Raw genomic sequence first — 13,013 nt, 5'->3', positions numbered from 1 at the left:
TTTTTTAAGATTCCCCAACCATTCCTCTGGACTTTCCGATAGGCGCTCTGTAGAGAACCATATGATGCACCTCATTGAACCTCTGAACTGTGTAGGGCCTTTGAAAGAGCACAAAAACAAACTAAATCATCATGATAACCCTTACTATGATTACTGTTCACCGGATGTTTTTCTCCTATGCCTGTCATCATTGATAAACACATAGAGTTAAAAAGAATGTTGCCCTCCACTCCACTTCCCCTGCAATGATACAAGACCCGGGTATGCTATGCACCCCTTTTAAGTCTCTTTTTGAGGATTATATAACAGATTGGATGGAGACAATTTATCTGCTTGAGTTATCTGGCAATTCTGTCTCTGGTTTATCTCTGTAACCCGAGTGCAGGTCTACTCAGAAACACAGAGACTGATTTGGTGGTCCCATGTCTTTGATAGAGATTGTGTGTTATCATAGGGCCTGGGGAGTACAGAACTCCCTTTGTTCTGTTGTTGCCTGAAACATACTGAACAAAAATATAAACGCAACATGCAACAATTTAAAAGATTTGACTGAGTTACAGTTCGTATAAGGAAATCAGTCAATTGAAATAAATGAATTAGTCCCTAATCTATGGATTTCACATGACTGGGCAGGGGTGCAGCCATGGGTAGTCAGGCCCAGTCAATCAGAATTACGCATGTGGAGGTCCTTGGCTGGTGTGGTTACACGTGGTCTGTGATTGTGAGGCCTGTTGGATGCACTGCCGAATTCTCTAAAACGATGGTAGAGAAATGAGCAATTGCACGCTCCCTCAAGTTGAGACATCTAGTGTTGTGTTCTGTGACAAAACTTCACATTTTAGTGGCCTTTTATTGTCCCCCAGCACAAACTGCACCTGTTTAATGATCATGCTGTTTAAACAGGCTTGGGTCTATTTTTCGCCACTTCCTGTCTGACTGACGTGTCCAAAGTAAACTGCCTGTTACTCAGGCTCATAAACCAGGATATGTATATAATTGGTACCATTGGATAGAAAACACTTTGTTTGTTGAAATGTTAAAATAATGCGTGAGACTATAACACAATTGATATGGTATGAGAAAATCCAAATAAAAAACAACCAGAATTTTGTTTTGGAGAGCCCATGCTCTTTCAATGGAAAGCTATGGGGCCTATGCAATTCCAGCTCCCAGATTGCAAATCCTATGGCATCCACTAGATGCCAACCGTCTTTGTTCAGGATTTCAGGCTTGTTTCTTCCCAAACGAGGAAGAATTTAGTTTTGGTACTGGGAGTCAGAGTTGGAAATCAGTCTGTGCGTGCACTTGCTAATTTTACTTTTCTATTGAACATACTTCTTTCTGTATGAAATATTATAGTTTAATTACATTTTAGTGTACCTGAGGATTAAATAAACCTGTATTTTGACTTGTTTTAGCGAAAGCTTTTTGGATTCCTTTCTCTGCATGTTGAACAAGTGGATTACTCAAATCGATGGCGCCAACTAAACAGACTTTTTGGGATATAAAGAAGGATTTGATCTAACAAAACGGCCATGCATGTTGTAGCTGGGACCCTTGGGATTACAAATCAGAGGAATATTTTCAAAAAGTAAATTAATATTTAATCGCTATTTGTGATTTTATGAAGCCTGTGCTAGTTGAAAAATATTTTTATATGGGTTGCTATCCTCAATCAATCACTTGGCATGTTTTCTCTGTAAAGCCTATGGTAAATCAGACAATGCAGTTAGATTAACAAGAATTTAAGCTTTTAACCGATATAAGATACCTAGATGTTTAATATCCATCATTTTTACGATTATTTATTTGAATTGCGCGCCCTCCAATTTCACGGGAAGTTGTCGACAGGTGTCCCGCTGGCAGGACGCCTATCCCAGTGAGGATTTATTAATCAACTTCTTGATATGCCACGTGTCAGGTGGATGAACTATATTGGCAAAGGAGAAATGCTCACTAACAGGCTGGTAAAGAAATTTGTGCTCAAAATTGGAGAGAAATATATTTTTGTATTTTCCTTCGACCATGAGGTCGAAGGAATTGTCCGTAGAGCTCTGAGACAGGATTGTGTTGAGGCACAGATCTGGGGAAGGGTACCAAACAATTTATGCAGCATTGAAAGTCCCCAAGAACAGTGGCCTCCATCATTCTTAAATGGAAGAAGTTTAGAACCACCAAGACTCTTCCTAGACCTGGCCGCAAGGCCAAACTGAGCAATCAGGGGAGAAGGGCCTTGGTCAGGGAGGTGACCAAGAACCCAATGGTCTTTCTGACAGCTCCAGAGTTTCTCTGTGGAGATGGGAGGACCTTCTGGAAGGACAACCATCTCTGCAGCACTCCACCAATCAGCTCTTTATGGTAGAGTGGCCAGGTGGTTTGCCAAAAGGCCCCTAAAGGACTCTCAGACCATGAGAAACAAGATTCTCTGGTCTGATGAAACCAAGATTGAATTTTTTTGCCTGTATGTCAAGCGTCACATCTGGAGTAAATCTCTACTGTAAAGCATGGTGGTGGCAGCATCATGCTGTGGGGATTTTTTTCAGCAGCAGGGACTGGGAGACTAGTCAGGATTGAGGAAAAGGTGAATGAAGCAAAGTACAGAGAGATCCTTGATGAAAATCTGCTCAAGAGCACTAAGCACACAGCCAAGACAATGCAGGAGTGGCTTCGGGATAAGTCTCTGAATGTTGTTGAGTGGCCCAGCCAGAGCTTGGACTTGAATCCGATCTAACATCTCTGGAGAGATCTGAAAACAGCTGTGCAGCGACACTCCCCATCCAACCTGACAGAGCTTGAGAGGATCTGCAGAGAAGAATGGGAGAAACTTCCCAAATACAGGTGTGCCAAGCTTGTAGCGTCATACCGAAGAAGACTCAAAGCTGCAATTGCTGCCAAAGGTGCTTCAACAAACTACTGAGTAAAGGGTCTGAATACTTGTTTGTAAATGTAATATTTCAGTTTTCTATTTTTGACCATCCTCTCTCCCCTCAGTGCTCTAACTCATTCACTCCTGTTTTGATTCAACGTTGTAGTTGGATTTGAGGCGTGTGTGGTTGCCATGGCAGTTTAATAAAACCACCTGCTTTATGGAATGTGGCTGAGAACGTTTTTCAGAGACTTATTGAGGGGGGTGGGCAGTGATTAGCGTGGCGCTCTTGGTAAGAACTTGAGAAGTATGTGTGTGGCAAAGAACCAAGGAATGCAAAACAAAGAGACAACTATATAAAGAACCTATGTGAGGAAAAAAATCTAAAATGGCAGTGAACTACAATACTTGCATAAAATGTGTTTCATTGCAATTATAGTAATTATTTATTTATATAGTAATTAATTATTATAATAATTAAGAGTGGAAATGGGGATGTCTAATGCATTTTAAACAACATTTAAGTATGACCAAAGGTTTAAAGACATGCAATTTGTTGGAGTCTGTATAGCCCTTCTATGACTAAAGGTTTTAGAGCCAATCAAATTGTTGGAATCTGTTTTTGTAATACAAAGCAGCAGTTTCTCAAGTAAGCAACAGGATTTCTTTCCTGCCAAATTGGCCTAACACACCATAGCTGGTTTTGGAACCGAAACCATACTAGAGGAGGGAAAACGTTATCAACTTAAACAGTCCTCTATATTTACTATGTGGAAGGTTGGATCACATCTCTTACAGTACATTTTTGCCGTGTGTTGATGCAGAGAGGGTACAGCCCTATACTAGTCCAGCATTGTATCACTCTATCAGTCATGTGACTTCAGATAGTATGCCCAAAGATGGTGGATAAATGAAGATGTCCCAGCCATTTACCATTGGACAAAAATGATCACTTAAGGGGTGGTGCTCCCATAGGCACCAATGTGATTGCAGCTGGGTGTGCTTAGTTCATTGGCTGTATATGAACCAGATAAAGGGAGCAAGTAAGATGTCTCGCTTCCTCTTCCGTATCTGGTATGCCTAAAGTGTGACATTGATATTCAAGGTCTGCATAGTAAAAGCTGTGTGTGCATTTGGGAACATGCTGTCCCTGATGTAGAGGTACTGCAGGCATCACGTGGCTCCCCTGGAACATTTCTTTGAGCAGATGATCCTATGATGCCAGTCCCTTGCATGGCATGGAGTAGGAACACATGTACTGGCCCTGTGCCCTGCAAGGAGCCAAACCACTACGCACTACTACTGAAGCCCCTCTGCAGCTCTATAGTCAATACAAGAAATGTGTCAGCTGGTTAGGGATCATGTGCTAACTGACTGCAATTCACAGGGCAAATTCTGACTCTTTGCACCCGACCTCTATGGCAGTGAGTTTATTTTCTGCTGCTTGCCAAAGTGCCGAAGTACTCCCCTGTGCTTATTTCAAAAACAGTGTGCTTATGGCTAGTCCCAGGTACGTCTCTGCTGGTACAACTGTTCAGGAAGCATGCTGCATTTGCTGCCTTCTGGGTAAATCCATTTGAATTCAATCACTTTCTGAAAGGATCCCTTTTTGATTTAAACCAAATAAGTTAGTTACCTTTTGAGCCTGAATGCCAAAACATTCAGGAGATAAAGTTAAATAATGTTGCATACCCCACCATACCATGATTCATCCACGTCTTCATTACGAGAAAAGATAAACAGTTGAGTTTAATATCATTTTAAAAGCGTACAAACCGCGTTTAATAAAATATATTTGACATTTTAACGTCAATTGTATAAATGCATAAACACCGATTTATTTTCACATTCACATATGTTGTAGCTTAGGCCCTTTTTCACATCTGAGGTTTTTGTGTTGTGCCCGCCATCGGTTGAGACACGACATGCTCTTGAATACAGGGTGGGTGTCATTTCAACCATAGAAATATAATTCATAGAACAGACCCTATCCCTTCAGACCACTGCAATTTAGCTGGTACACCATTAAAATTGAATAGAAATTTGAACTTCTAATTACTACCACAAAGATGACTGCCGGTCCACTGTCGAAAGTCAACTTAAATGGTCATTTCTACTCTATTGTCTATATTTCTTATGATTTCAATAGGTTTCCTATGGAGGATCGACAAGATGATGTACAACAGATGTTCCTGTTCAAGACAACGTTCTCTGATCTGTGGGCCTCAAACTATCTTTGTGGTGCCATTTGAAAAAATGACACCCACCCATATTCACACAACACAGAAACCTTAGATGTAAAATAGGGTCTCAGCTCCAACATATGCGAATATGTAAAACATCAGCATTTATGTGTTTTTACATCATTGTCATTAAAGGTTACAAAAAAAGTTTTATAAAATAGTTTGACAACCCTGTTTTAAGCTTTTAAATGATATCAAACTCAACCGTGTATGTTTTCCAGTGATGAAGACATGGAAGTCTCATGGTATGGTTGAAGTTTTTAAACTTTGAGCACCTTATCTTCTGAATGTTTTGGCAATCAGGTCCAGAAAGTAACTTTTTGTGCACTTATACAATGGTTAATTAAATATGTAAGGAAGGTTTCGTTCAAATCAAAAAGTGATTGAATTCAAATGGATTTACCCTTCGCACTTAAAGGGTGTTTGGGTTTTAACTGAAGGATGGCTGTTTCACTGTGTATGCTTTGTGGTGATGTCAACTGCAGTCTGGTAAAACCTGATTGTTTGAGCACTCCCACAAGGCAATAGGTACACACTACAGTAAACAGGCTGATCTGTCCACCTCCCTACTCTGTGCGCTGTTAGTTTGGGTGTATCCCATGGCTGTTTGTTTACATTGGAGATGAGTACGCATATCCAGCCCTGTAGATTTACATTAGCTCCTCATGCTCTGTAAGTTATTCATTATTTCTAGAGTCCACATTAAGCCCTGGATTCACTTGAGTTACTCCTGTGCATTCTGAGTGGCTGGGTCCAGGCACGGGGCATGACTAATACTGACAATGGTTACATTCAGTTCAGTTGGGAAGGGGAGAGTATGAAGTGAGTTAAAATGGGAAGTAGACAGATTATCACCAGGACTGTTTTTACATCAACCGTCCTTCTCTGTATACTCAGCCATTTCCCTGAATGTATGGACGGACAGGGTGACGTCAGGCACTGGCCTATTTACAATGTGAACTCTGTTTTTACAGAAGCCCAGAGGCTATTGTTCACCGTTTCCTCAACAACAAGTTTGCTTTCACTAAAACTGGAGCAAAACGTTGAAGAGCGAGGGCCAAAGCACAAGTGATGTCTTATGTGCCGTCGAATTAGTAACTTCTCATTGTGAGACCACTCAAACAGTAATGACTGTCATTAACTCCCTTGACACTAATAACAGTTTATTGAGGTTTATGTAGCTGTACTGTAGTGCCATGCCCGCTCTGATTCCTGTCCTCTTGTCCTACAGAGAGGAGGTTCAGGAGAACTGTGTTTGCTGGAAGAAGAGGTTTACCTTTGTGTGTAAAATGAGCACCAACCCCACGACTGGAGTGCTGGATTCCGCCATCTGTCGGGTCTCTGTGCGGAAGGTCTGTCTGACTTTTGGGGGACCTGTCTAAGCAACACACAGCTCTCTGCTGTTATCTCTTTGTCTGTGAACATCAGGGACTACCGTTTCCTGTGTGTACCACTGGGTTATTTAACTTTCCATTCATTATTCACACCCCTGATAGTGTAAACTCTGTAGCCTCTGTAATCTGATCATAGATCAGTGTTAAACACACACTACACTGTGTGCCAGACTGTCAATGCTCAGTAGTCATCTCCCTTTTCCTGTTTTCACTACAGGAACTCAAAGGAGGAAAAACATATTCAAAGGTAAGAGCCCACTCCTCCTGAGCATCCCACCCTATATCCACAAACACATTACAATTTACTGTAGCCTGATGTCAACACACATCAACACTGCTGTTAAGACATTTTACACATTTACATTAGTCACCCCACTTCTACAAACACAAGCTACAACTTTGGCACTATGTATAAGTTGAGTAAACTATACTGAACAAAAATATAAACGCAACATGCAATAATTTCAAAGATTTTACTGAGTTACAGTTCATATAAGGAAATCAGTCATTTTAAATCAATTCATTCGGCCCTAATCTATGGATTTCACACGACTGGGAATACAGATATCTGTTGGTCACAGATATATATATATACATATTTTAAATGTAGGGGAGTGGATCAGAAACCCAGTCAGTGTCTGTTGTGACCACCATTTGGCTCATGCAGAGCGACATCTCCTTCGCATAGTTGTTGATTGATCTGGCTGTTGATTGTGTCCTGTGGAATTTTGTGCCACTCCTCTTCAGTGGCTGTGCCAAGTTGCTGGATATTGGCGGGAACTGGAAAACGCTGTCGTACACGTCGATCCAGAGCATCCCAAACTTGCTCAATGGGTGACAGTGAGTATGCAGGCCATGGAAGAACTGGGACATTTTCAGCTTCCAGGAATTGTGTACAGATCCTTGCGACATGCTGAAACAGGAGGTGATGGTGGCGAATGAATGGCACGACAATGGGCCTCAGGGTCTCGTCACGGTATCTCTGTGCATTCAAATTTCCATCGATAAAATGCAATTGTGTTTGTTGTCCATAGCTTATGCCTGCCCATACCATAATCTCACCATCACCGTGGGGCTCTCTGTTCACAACGTTGACATCAGCAAACTACTTGTCCGCATGATGCGGTACAGTTAAAATCAGTATTCATCCGTGAAGAGCACACTTCTCCAGCATACCAGTGACCATCGAAGGTGAACATTTGCCCACTGAAGTTGGTTACAATGCCGACGTGCAGTCAGGTCAATACCCTGGTGAGGAGGATGAGGACACAGATGAGCTTCCCAGAGACAATTTCTGAAAGTTTGTGCAGAAATACTTTGGTTGTGCAATCCCACAGTTTCATCAGCTGTCCAGGTGGCTGGTCTCAGACGAGCCCGCAGGTGAAGAAGCCGGATGTGGAGGTCCTGGACTGGCATGGTTACACAAGGTCTGCGGGTCTGAAGCCGGTTGTACGTACTGCCAAATTCTCTAAAATGACAGAGGTTTCTTATGGTGGAGAAATGAACATTCAATTATCTGGCAACAGCTCTGGTGGACAATCCTGCAGTCAGCATGCCAATTGCACTCTTCCTCAAAACTTGAGACATCTGTGGCATTGTGTTGTGACAAAACTGTACATTTTACTGGCCTTTATTGTCCCCAGCACAAGGTGCACCTACAGTATGTCATGATCATGCTGTTTAATCAGCTTCTTAATATGCCACACCTTTCAGGTGGATGGATTATCTTGGGCGAGGAGAAATGCTCACTAACAGGGATGTTAACAAATTTGTGAACAAAATTTAGGAGAAATAAACTCTTTGTGCTTATGGAACATTTCTGAGATCATTTATTACATTTAAATATGGGACCAACACTTTGCATGTTGCATTTACATTTTTGTTCATTGGAAATTAACTTCAAATAAAGCTGGGGAAAGTTTATAGATGATGCACTCTCTCAGGTAGCCAGGGACCCTTCCTGTGTTTTCTCACGCTATGCTTATGGATTTCCTTAAGCTAAATAAAACCCCTTTCCTCTTTGGAAATGGGCTTCCTTAAATACACACATCTGTAAACAATAGCTTTGACGAAATTGAACCTGGAGAAAAGGAAATTAGGCTCCTCTTGGATAACCTGAGATTCAAAGAAAATATATCTCTATATCCAGTCCCTTAGGGCTAGAAAACCTAAATGTGAAATGTCATGGCTACCTCACAGTATATGCAGGTTTAAAACTACTGTAGTGAAAGTAACTGTTCTTTCTCCCTCAGCTGGGTTTTACTGACCTCAACATGGCAGAGTTCGCTGGCTCGGGCTCTGCAGTCCGCTGTTGTCTGCTGGAGGGATACAACACCAAGAATACTAGGCAGGACAACTCCATACTGAAGGCAAGGGACTGTGCTAGGGGGGGCAGGAGTCAAGACTATTGACCTTGGGACTTTGTCAGGGTTGGGTTTTGTTTGGTTGTGCAGAACAACTGACATAGTTTATACTTAGTGACTTTGTATTGTGGTAAAGGACCCTCGTTCCACTGATAACCCAGGGCTGTTGATGCGCAGCACCTCAACTGAACTTTGATATAGATGATCTGTGGCATTCTGGGGCGACAGGATAGCATAGTGGTTAGAGTGTTGGACTAGTAACCGGAAGGTTGCAAGTTCAAATCCCCGAGCCGACAAGGTACAAATATAAGTTGTTCTGCCCCTGAACAGGCAGTTGAAAATAAGAATTTGTTCTTAACTGACTTGCCTAGTTAAAGGTAAAATAAAAAATATACTGTAGCTAGTGCAAACATTACTTGCTACTTTTTATATGGTCTTATTGTAATAAAAGTAGATTTTGTCTGGATTTTCTCTGAAGGTGACTATTGGGATGGCCCTCCTATCTGGAGATCCGTGCTTTAAAACGTGAGTGACCTGACATGTTCAAATCTCTGATCTATCTTTGATCTTCATGCATTTAGAAAATGTGACTCTGGCACCCCCCAATGGGGAGTCAATTTGCCCATCAAGCAAACTTAACATTGCACAGTATAATGTGGACTGACCAGTCATGTTTTTTTGCAGTGCCCCCAGCACAGCCAAGTCCATCTCCATCACAGGCCAGGACCATGTCCTGCAGCTGGACTGTAAGGGGGATGGCACTGGAACCCCTAACCGGCCCACTTCTCTGGGCCAGTCCATGAAGCCCAGGCCCTCGATCATCAGCTCAGGTACGACAGGGCACGTGGATCCGCTCAAACCTGGTAACAGTGGGTATGTTATGATAATCCATCACCACTAAACAGTTAACCTAGGTATGGGACACATGGTGAGGGACTCTAACTAATTGAGGTGTGGCTCTGTTTGGTGTCAGGTCTTCCAGAGGAGTCAGACCAGACCCAGGCAGCTAGCCCAGGGGAAGTATTCCAGTCGGGGCACTCTCGTAACTCCAGCTATGCCAGCCAGCTGAGCAGGATCTCAGGTGTGTGGGTTCATGTTCCCCATCTTTCCTCTCCAGAGTATTTTTGTTTGTTGGTATTTGCACCTAAGTCTGTAATGTAAATGTATTGTCCCCCAGGCTGCAGCACAGAGCACTCCTGCTCCTCTAGTATGTCTGACCTCACACACAGGAGGAACACCTCCACAGGAAGCGGCATATCTGGGGGCCTCAGTGTGACAGTAGACACTCCAACAGAGGGAGAGAGGCCAGGGAGACCCCCTCTACCCCCTCGGCCCGTCTTGCCATCCAACAGACCCCCCAGGCAAGACCTTCCACTCACCAGATGTGTTTGACCAAATGTGTTTGTTTTGACAATCTATGAAAACAAACTAGTGGAACTGTCAGTGGAACACTATTGCTATTTGTATGACTGCTGTTTATCCACTGTTGCCTGACTGGGCCTTTTCCCTCCACCCTGTGACAGGAGGAAGCAGGATTCAGTGGAGAGCCATCCCTCCTGGGTGAATGACACCCGCATCGATGCCGACGATATTGTTGAAAAGATCATCCAGAGCCAGAACTTTGCTGACATAAGTAACACTGAAGGTATGAAGCCCCAACCTCACCCTGCCCTTTCACTTGTCCACTACATTTTTGGGGGGCTCTTTTTTTACGTAACTTTTGTACTCTTTTGTACTGTTTCATTTGTCTCTTGGTGTGTTTATTTCCTCCTCAAGACAGTAACCTGCGACTGTTTGTCAGTAGAGACGGCACCACATCCCTGAATGGTTTACTGCGCAGTAACAGGTGAGAAACCAGAAAGGACACACGCACACACAATAATAATACATCAAACGCACACACAGCTCTTACTCTGCCACTTTTCATTCTTTCAGGGTGTGTGCTGGTGTCTATGAGCAAGTGGTGATAGAGAGCCATTACGACTGGTGAAGATTAATTTTAATTGAGGCCTCTGCAATGAAGCTTGTGGACTAACTCTAAAAATATAATGCAGTCATCCTGGATCACTGGCTGAGCTGGAAGCCATGAGGAGGACCGTACCGCACAGTTTACACAAATTTGAATAACTATCGGACAAATGTAGTACTTTAAAGAAAATACCAATACATGTTTTTATACGCTACTTTGTAATGTATTTTTCCCTTACATGACCCAAGGCACCAGATCCTCTCTGTGATGACCGTGCTAGTCTCGTCACCACTGAAGGAGACCTGGTGATGGAGAAAGTCCTCAGCACTGTCTGACTGGTGTTTGTCCAATTTAGACTGTAGTACTTTGGCTCCCTCTTGTGGAGAAATGGCTTACTGAGGGATCAGTCTCTTTTCTTCAACCAACTATCTCAATGGCATACATTCCAGGATCCCTCTCCCCTCGTCCACTCGTTTCCTTCTCAAAACCCATTGGATGAGAAAGCCAGAGGTCCCTCCCTTCTGACCTTCTCTTCCAATGGGATTTGAGAAGGAAACGAGTGAAGATTATGTCCCCAAAAAACAGACATCTCCTATTCTGTCCATTTTTTTGTAAATACAGATCTCAAGGAACTGGATAGGTGTAGCAGTTCCGGGAAGTTTTATATGCTATGTGTTCTAAACCCATTTGATGGTTATTTGGTGCAAACACCAGAGGTAAGAAGCTAGGTGTTGTTCTCAGATTTGGGCATACATATTCAACATACTTTTACACTAGTAGATGTCTCCAAACATGATCTTATGAAGGATCATGATTTGTTTGTGTTTTCCAATCAGCTGGCTGGTTTGTTGTATTTTTAAAATGGATTTTAACACTACAAAGATGGTGAAAAGGGTCCCTGTTGTATTATATATTTTATAGAACGTCTCTCTCTCTCATATATAAAAACTGTTCTCCTGCATATCTGAATGTTAACTGTTAACCTTTTCTATACTATGTGTCTAAAATGACTGTTGTTATGGACTGAATGCTTGTAGGTCTGATACACTTGTTCGGCGTAAACTTTTTTCAATGTGCTGATAACTATCATCTATAAGTAGTCTGCCTATGAAGACTGCCTTAAATAATATCAGTCTGTGTACTGTGCCTTCAGAAAGTATTCATACCCCTAGCTTCCTCCTTTTCACTCTGTCAATTAGGTTAGTTTTGTAGAATAATTACAATGCTGTTGATCAATCCTCAGTTTTCTCCCATCACAGGCATTAATCTCTAACTGTTTTAAAGTCACCATTGGCCTCATGGTGAAATCCCTGAGCAGTTTAGTGCCTCTCTGGCTACTGAGTAAGGAAGGACACCTGTGTCTTTGTAGTGACCTGGTGTATTGATACACCGTCCAAAGTGTAATTAATAACTTCACTATATTCAATGTCTGCTTTTTAATTTTTGCCCATCTATGAATAGGTGCCCATCTTTGCGAGGCATTGGGAAAACTCCCTGGTCTTTGTGGTTAAACCTGTGTTTGAAATTCACTACTTGACCGTGGGCCCTTATAGATAATTGTATGTGTGGGTTACAGAGATGAGGTAGTCATTCAAAAATCTGGTTAAACACTATTATTGCACACACAGTGAGTCCATGCAACTTATGTGACTCAAGCAAATGATTACTCCTGAACTTATTTAGGCTTGCCATAACGAAGGGGTTGAATACTTATTGACTCAAGACATTTCAGCTTTTCATTTTTAATGAAGGGTGTGTAGGCCAGTGACAAAAAAACTCAATTGAATAGATTTTAAATTCAGGCTGTAACCACAATGTGGAAAACGTAATTGAATTGTGGATACTTTCTGAAGGCATTATGTACAAAATATGTTCATTGTTGTGGTGGAAAAATATGGATCTAATTTTTCACAACATTGTCACATGGGCTTATATTAACCACAGCAGGGTTTGGTGGTCTCGGGTGATGTGACGTTCATTGCGACAGCATTTCAGATAGAAATGACATGTATTAAAAAGTGATGTTTTTCCATTCTCCTTTCCTGTGTTTGAAGAGGGTTTTAAGCTATGCACAAAGCCCCAGTGTCCTACACATACATTAACAATGTCTAATCTTGTCTTTTGTAATATTATTTTAACAAAATAAAAATATTTTATATTATTTTAACAAATGCACAT

At 42.0% G+C, this 13,013-nt stretch overlaps 1 protein-coding gene across 6 annotated transcripts in view; it reads left to right on the top strand.

Annotated features, from left to right (window-relative positions):
* Positions 1-13,013, top strand: part of LOC110525500 (early estrogen-induced gene 1 protein) — a 26,209-nt gene extending 13,196 nt beyond the window's left edge. For 3 of the 6 annotated variants that reach the window (XM_021605653.3, XM_021605652.3, XM_090237246.1), the window contains 10 exons: positions 6,341-6,461; positions 6,721-6,750; positions 8,756-8,872; positions 9,345-9,391; positions 9,551-9,696; positions 9,840-9,947; positions 10,044-10,227; positions 10,390-10,511; positions 10,643-10,712; positions 10,802-13,013. In XM_021605653.3, coding sequence (XP_021461328.3) covers positions 6,341-6,461; positions 6,721-6,750; positions 8,756-8,872; positions 9,345-9,391; positions 9,551-9,696; positions 9,840-9,947; positions 10,044-10,227; positions 10,390-10,511; positions 10,643-10,712; positions 10,802-10,856 — 1,000 coding nt within the window. In that variant the 3' untranslated portion in view covers positions 10,857-13,013. Of the gene's footprint in view, positions 1-6,340; positions 6,462-6,720; positions 6,751-8,755; positions 8,873-9,344; positions 9,392-9,550; positions 9,740-9,839; positions 9,948-10,043; positions 10,228-10,389; positions 10,512-10,642; positions 10,713-10,801 lie in introns of all 6 variants that reach the window. The other 3 variants (XM_090237245.1, XM_021605655.3, XR_016496564.1) reach the window with 2 other exon arrangements.

The sequence above is a fragment of the Oncorhynchus mykiss genome, chromosome 6, assembly GCF_057628025.1.
Source record: "Oncorhynchus mykiss isolate SJ-2025 chromosome 6, ASM5762802v1, whole genome shotgun sequence".
In the NCBI taxonomy this organism is placed as follows: domain Eukaryota; kingdom Metazoa; phylum Chordata; class Actinopteri; order Salmoniformes; family Salmonidae; genus Oncorhynchus; species Oncorhynchus mykiss.
The sequence above is the reverse complement of the archived record's forward strand: the minus strand, read 5'-3'. Positions and strand labels throughout refer to the sequence as shown.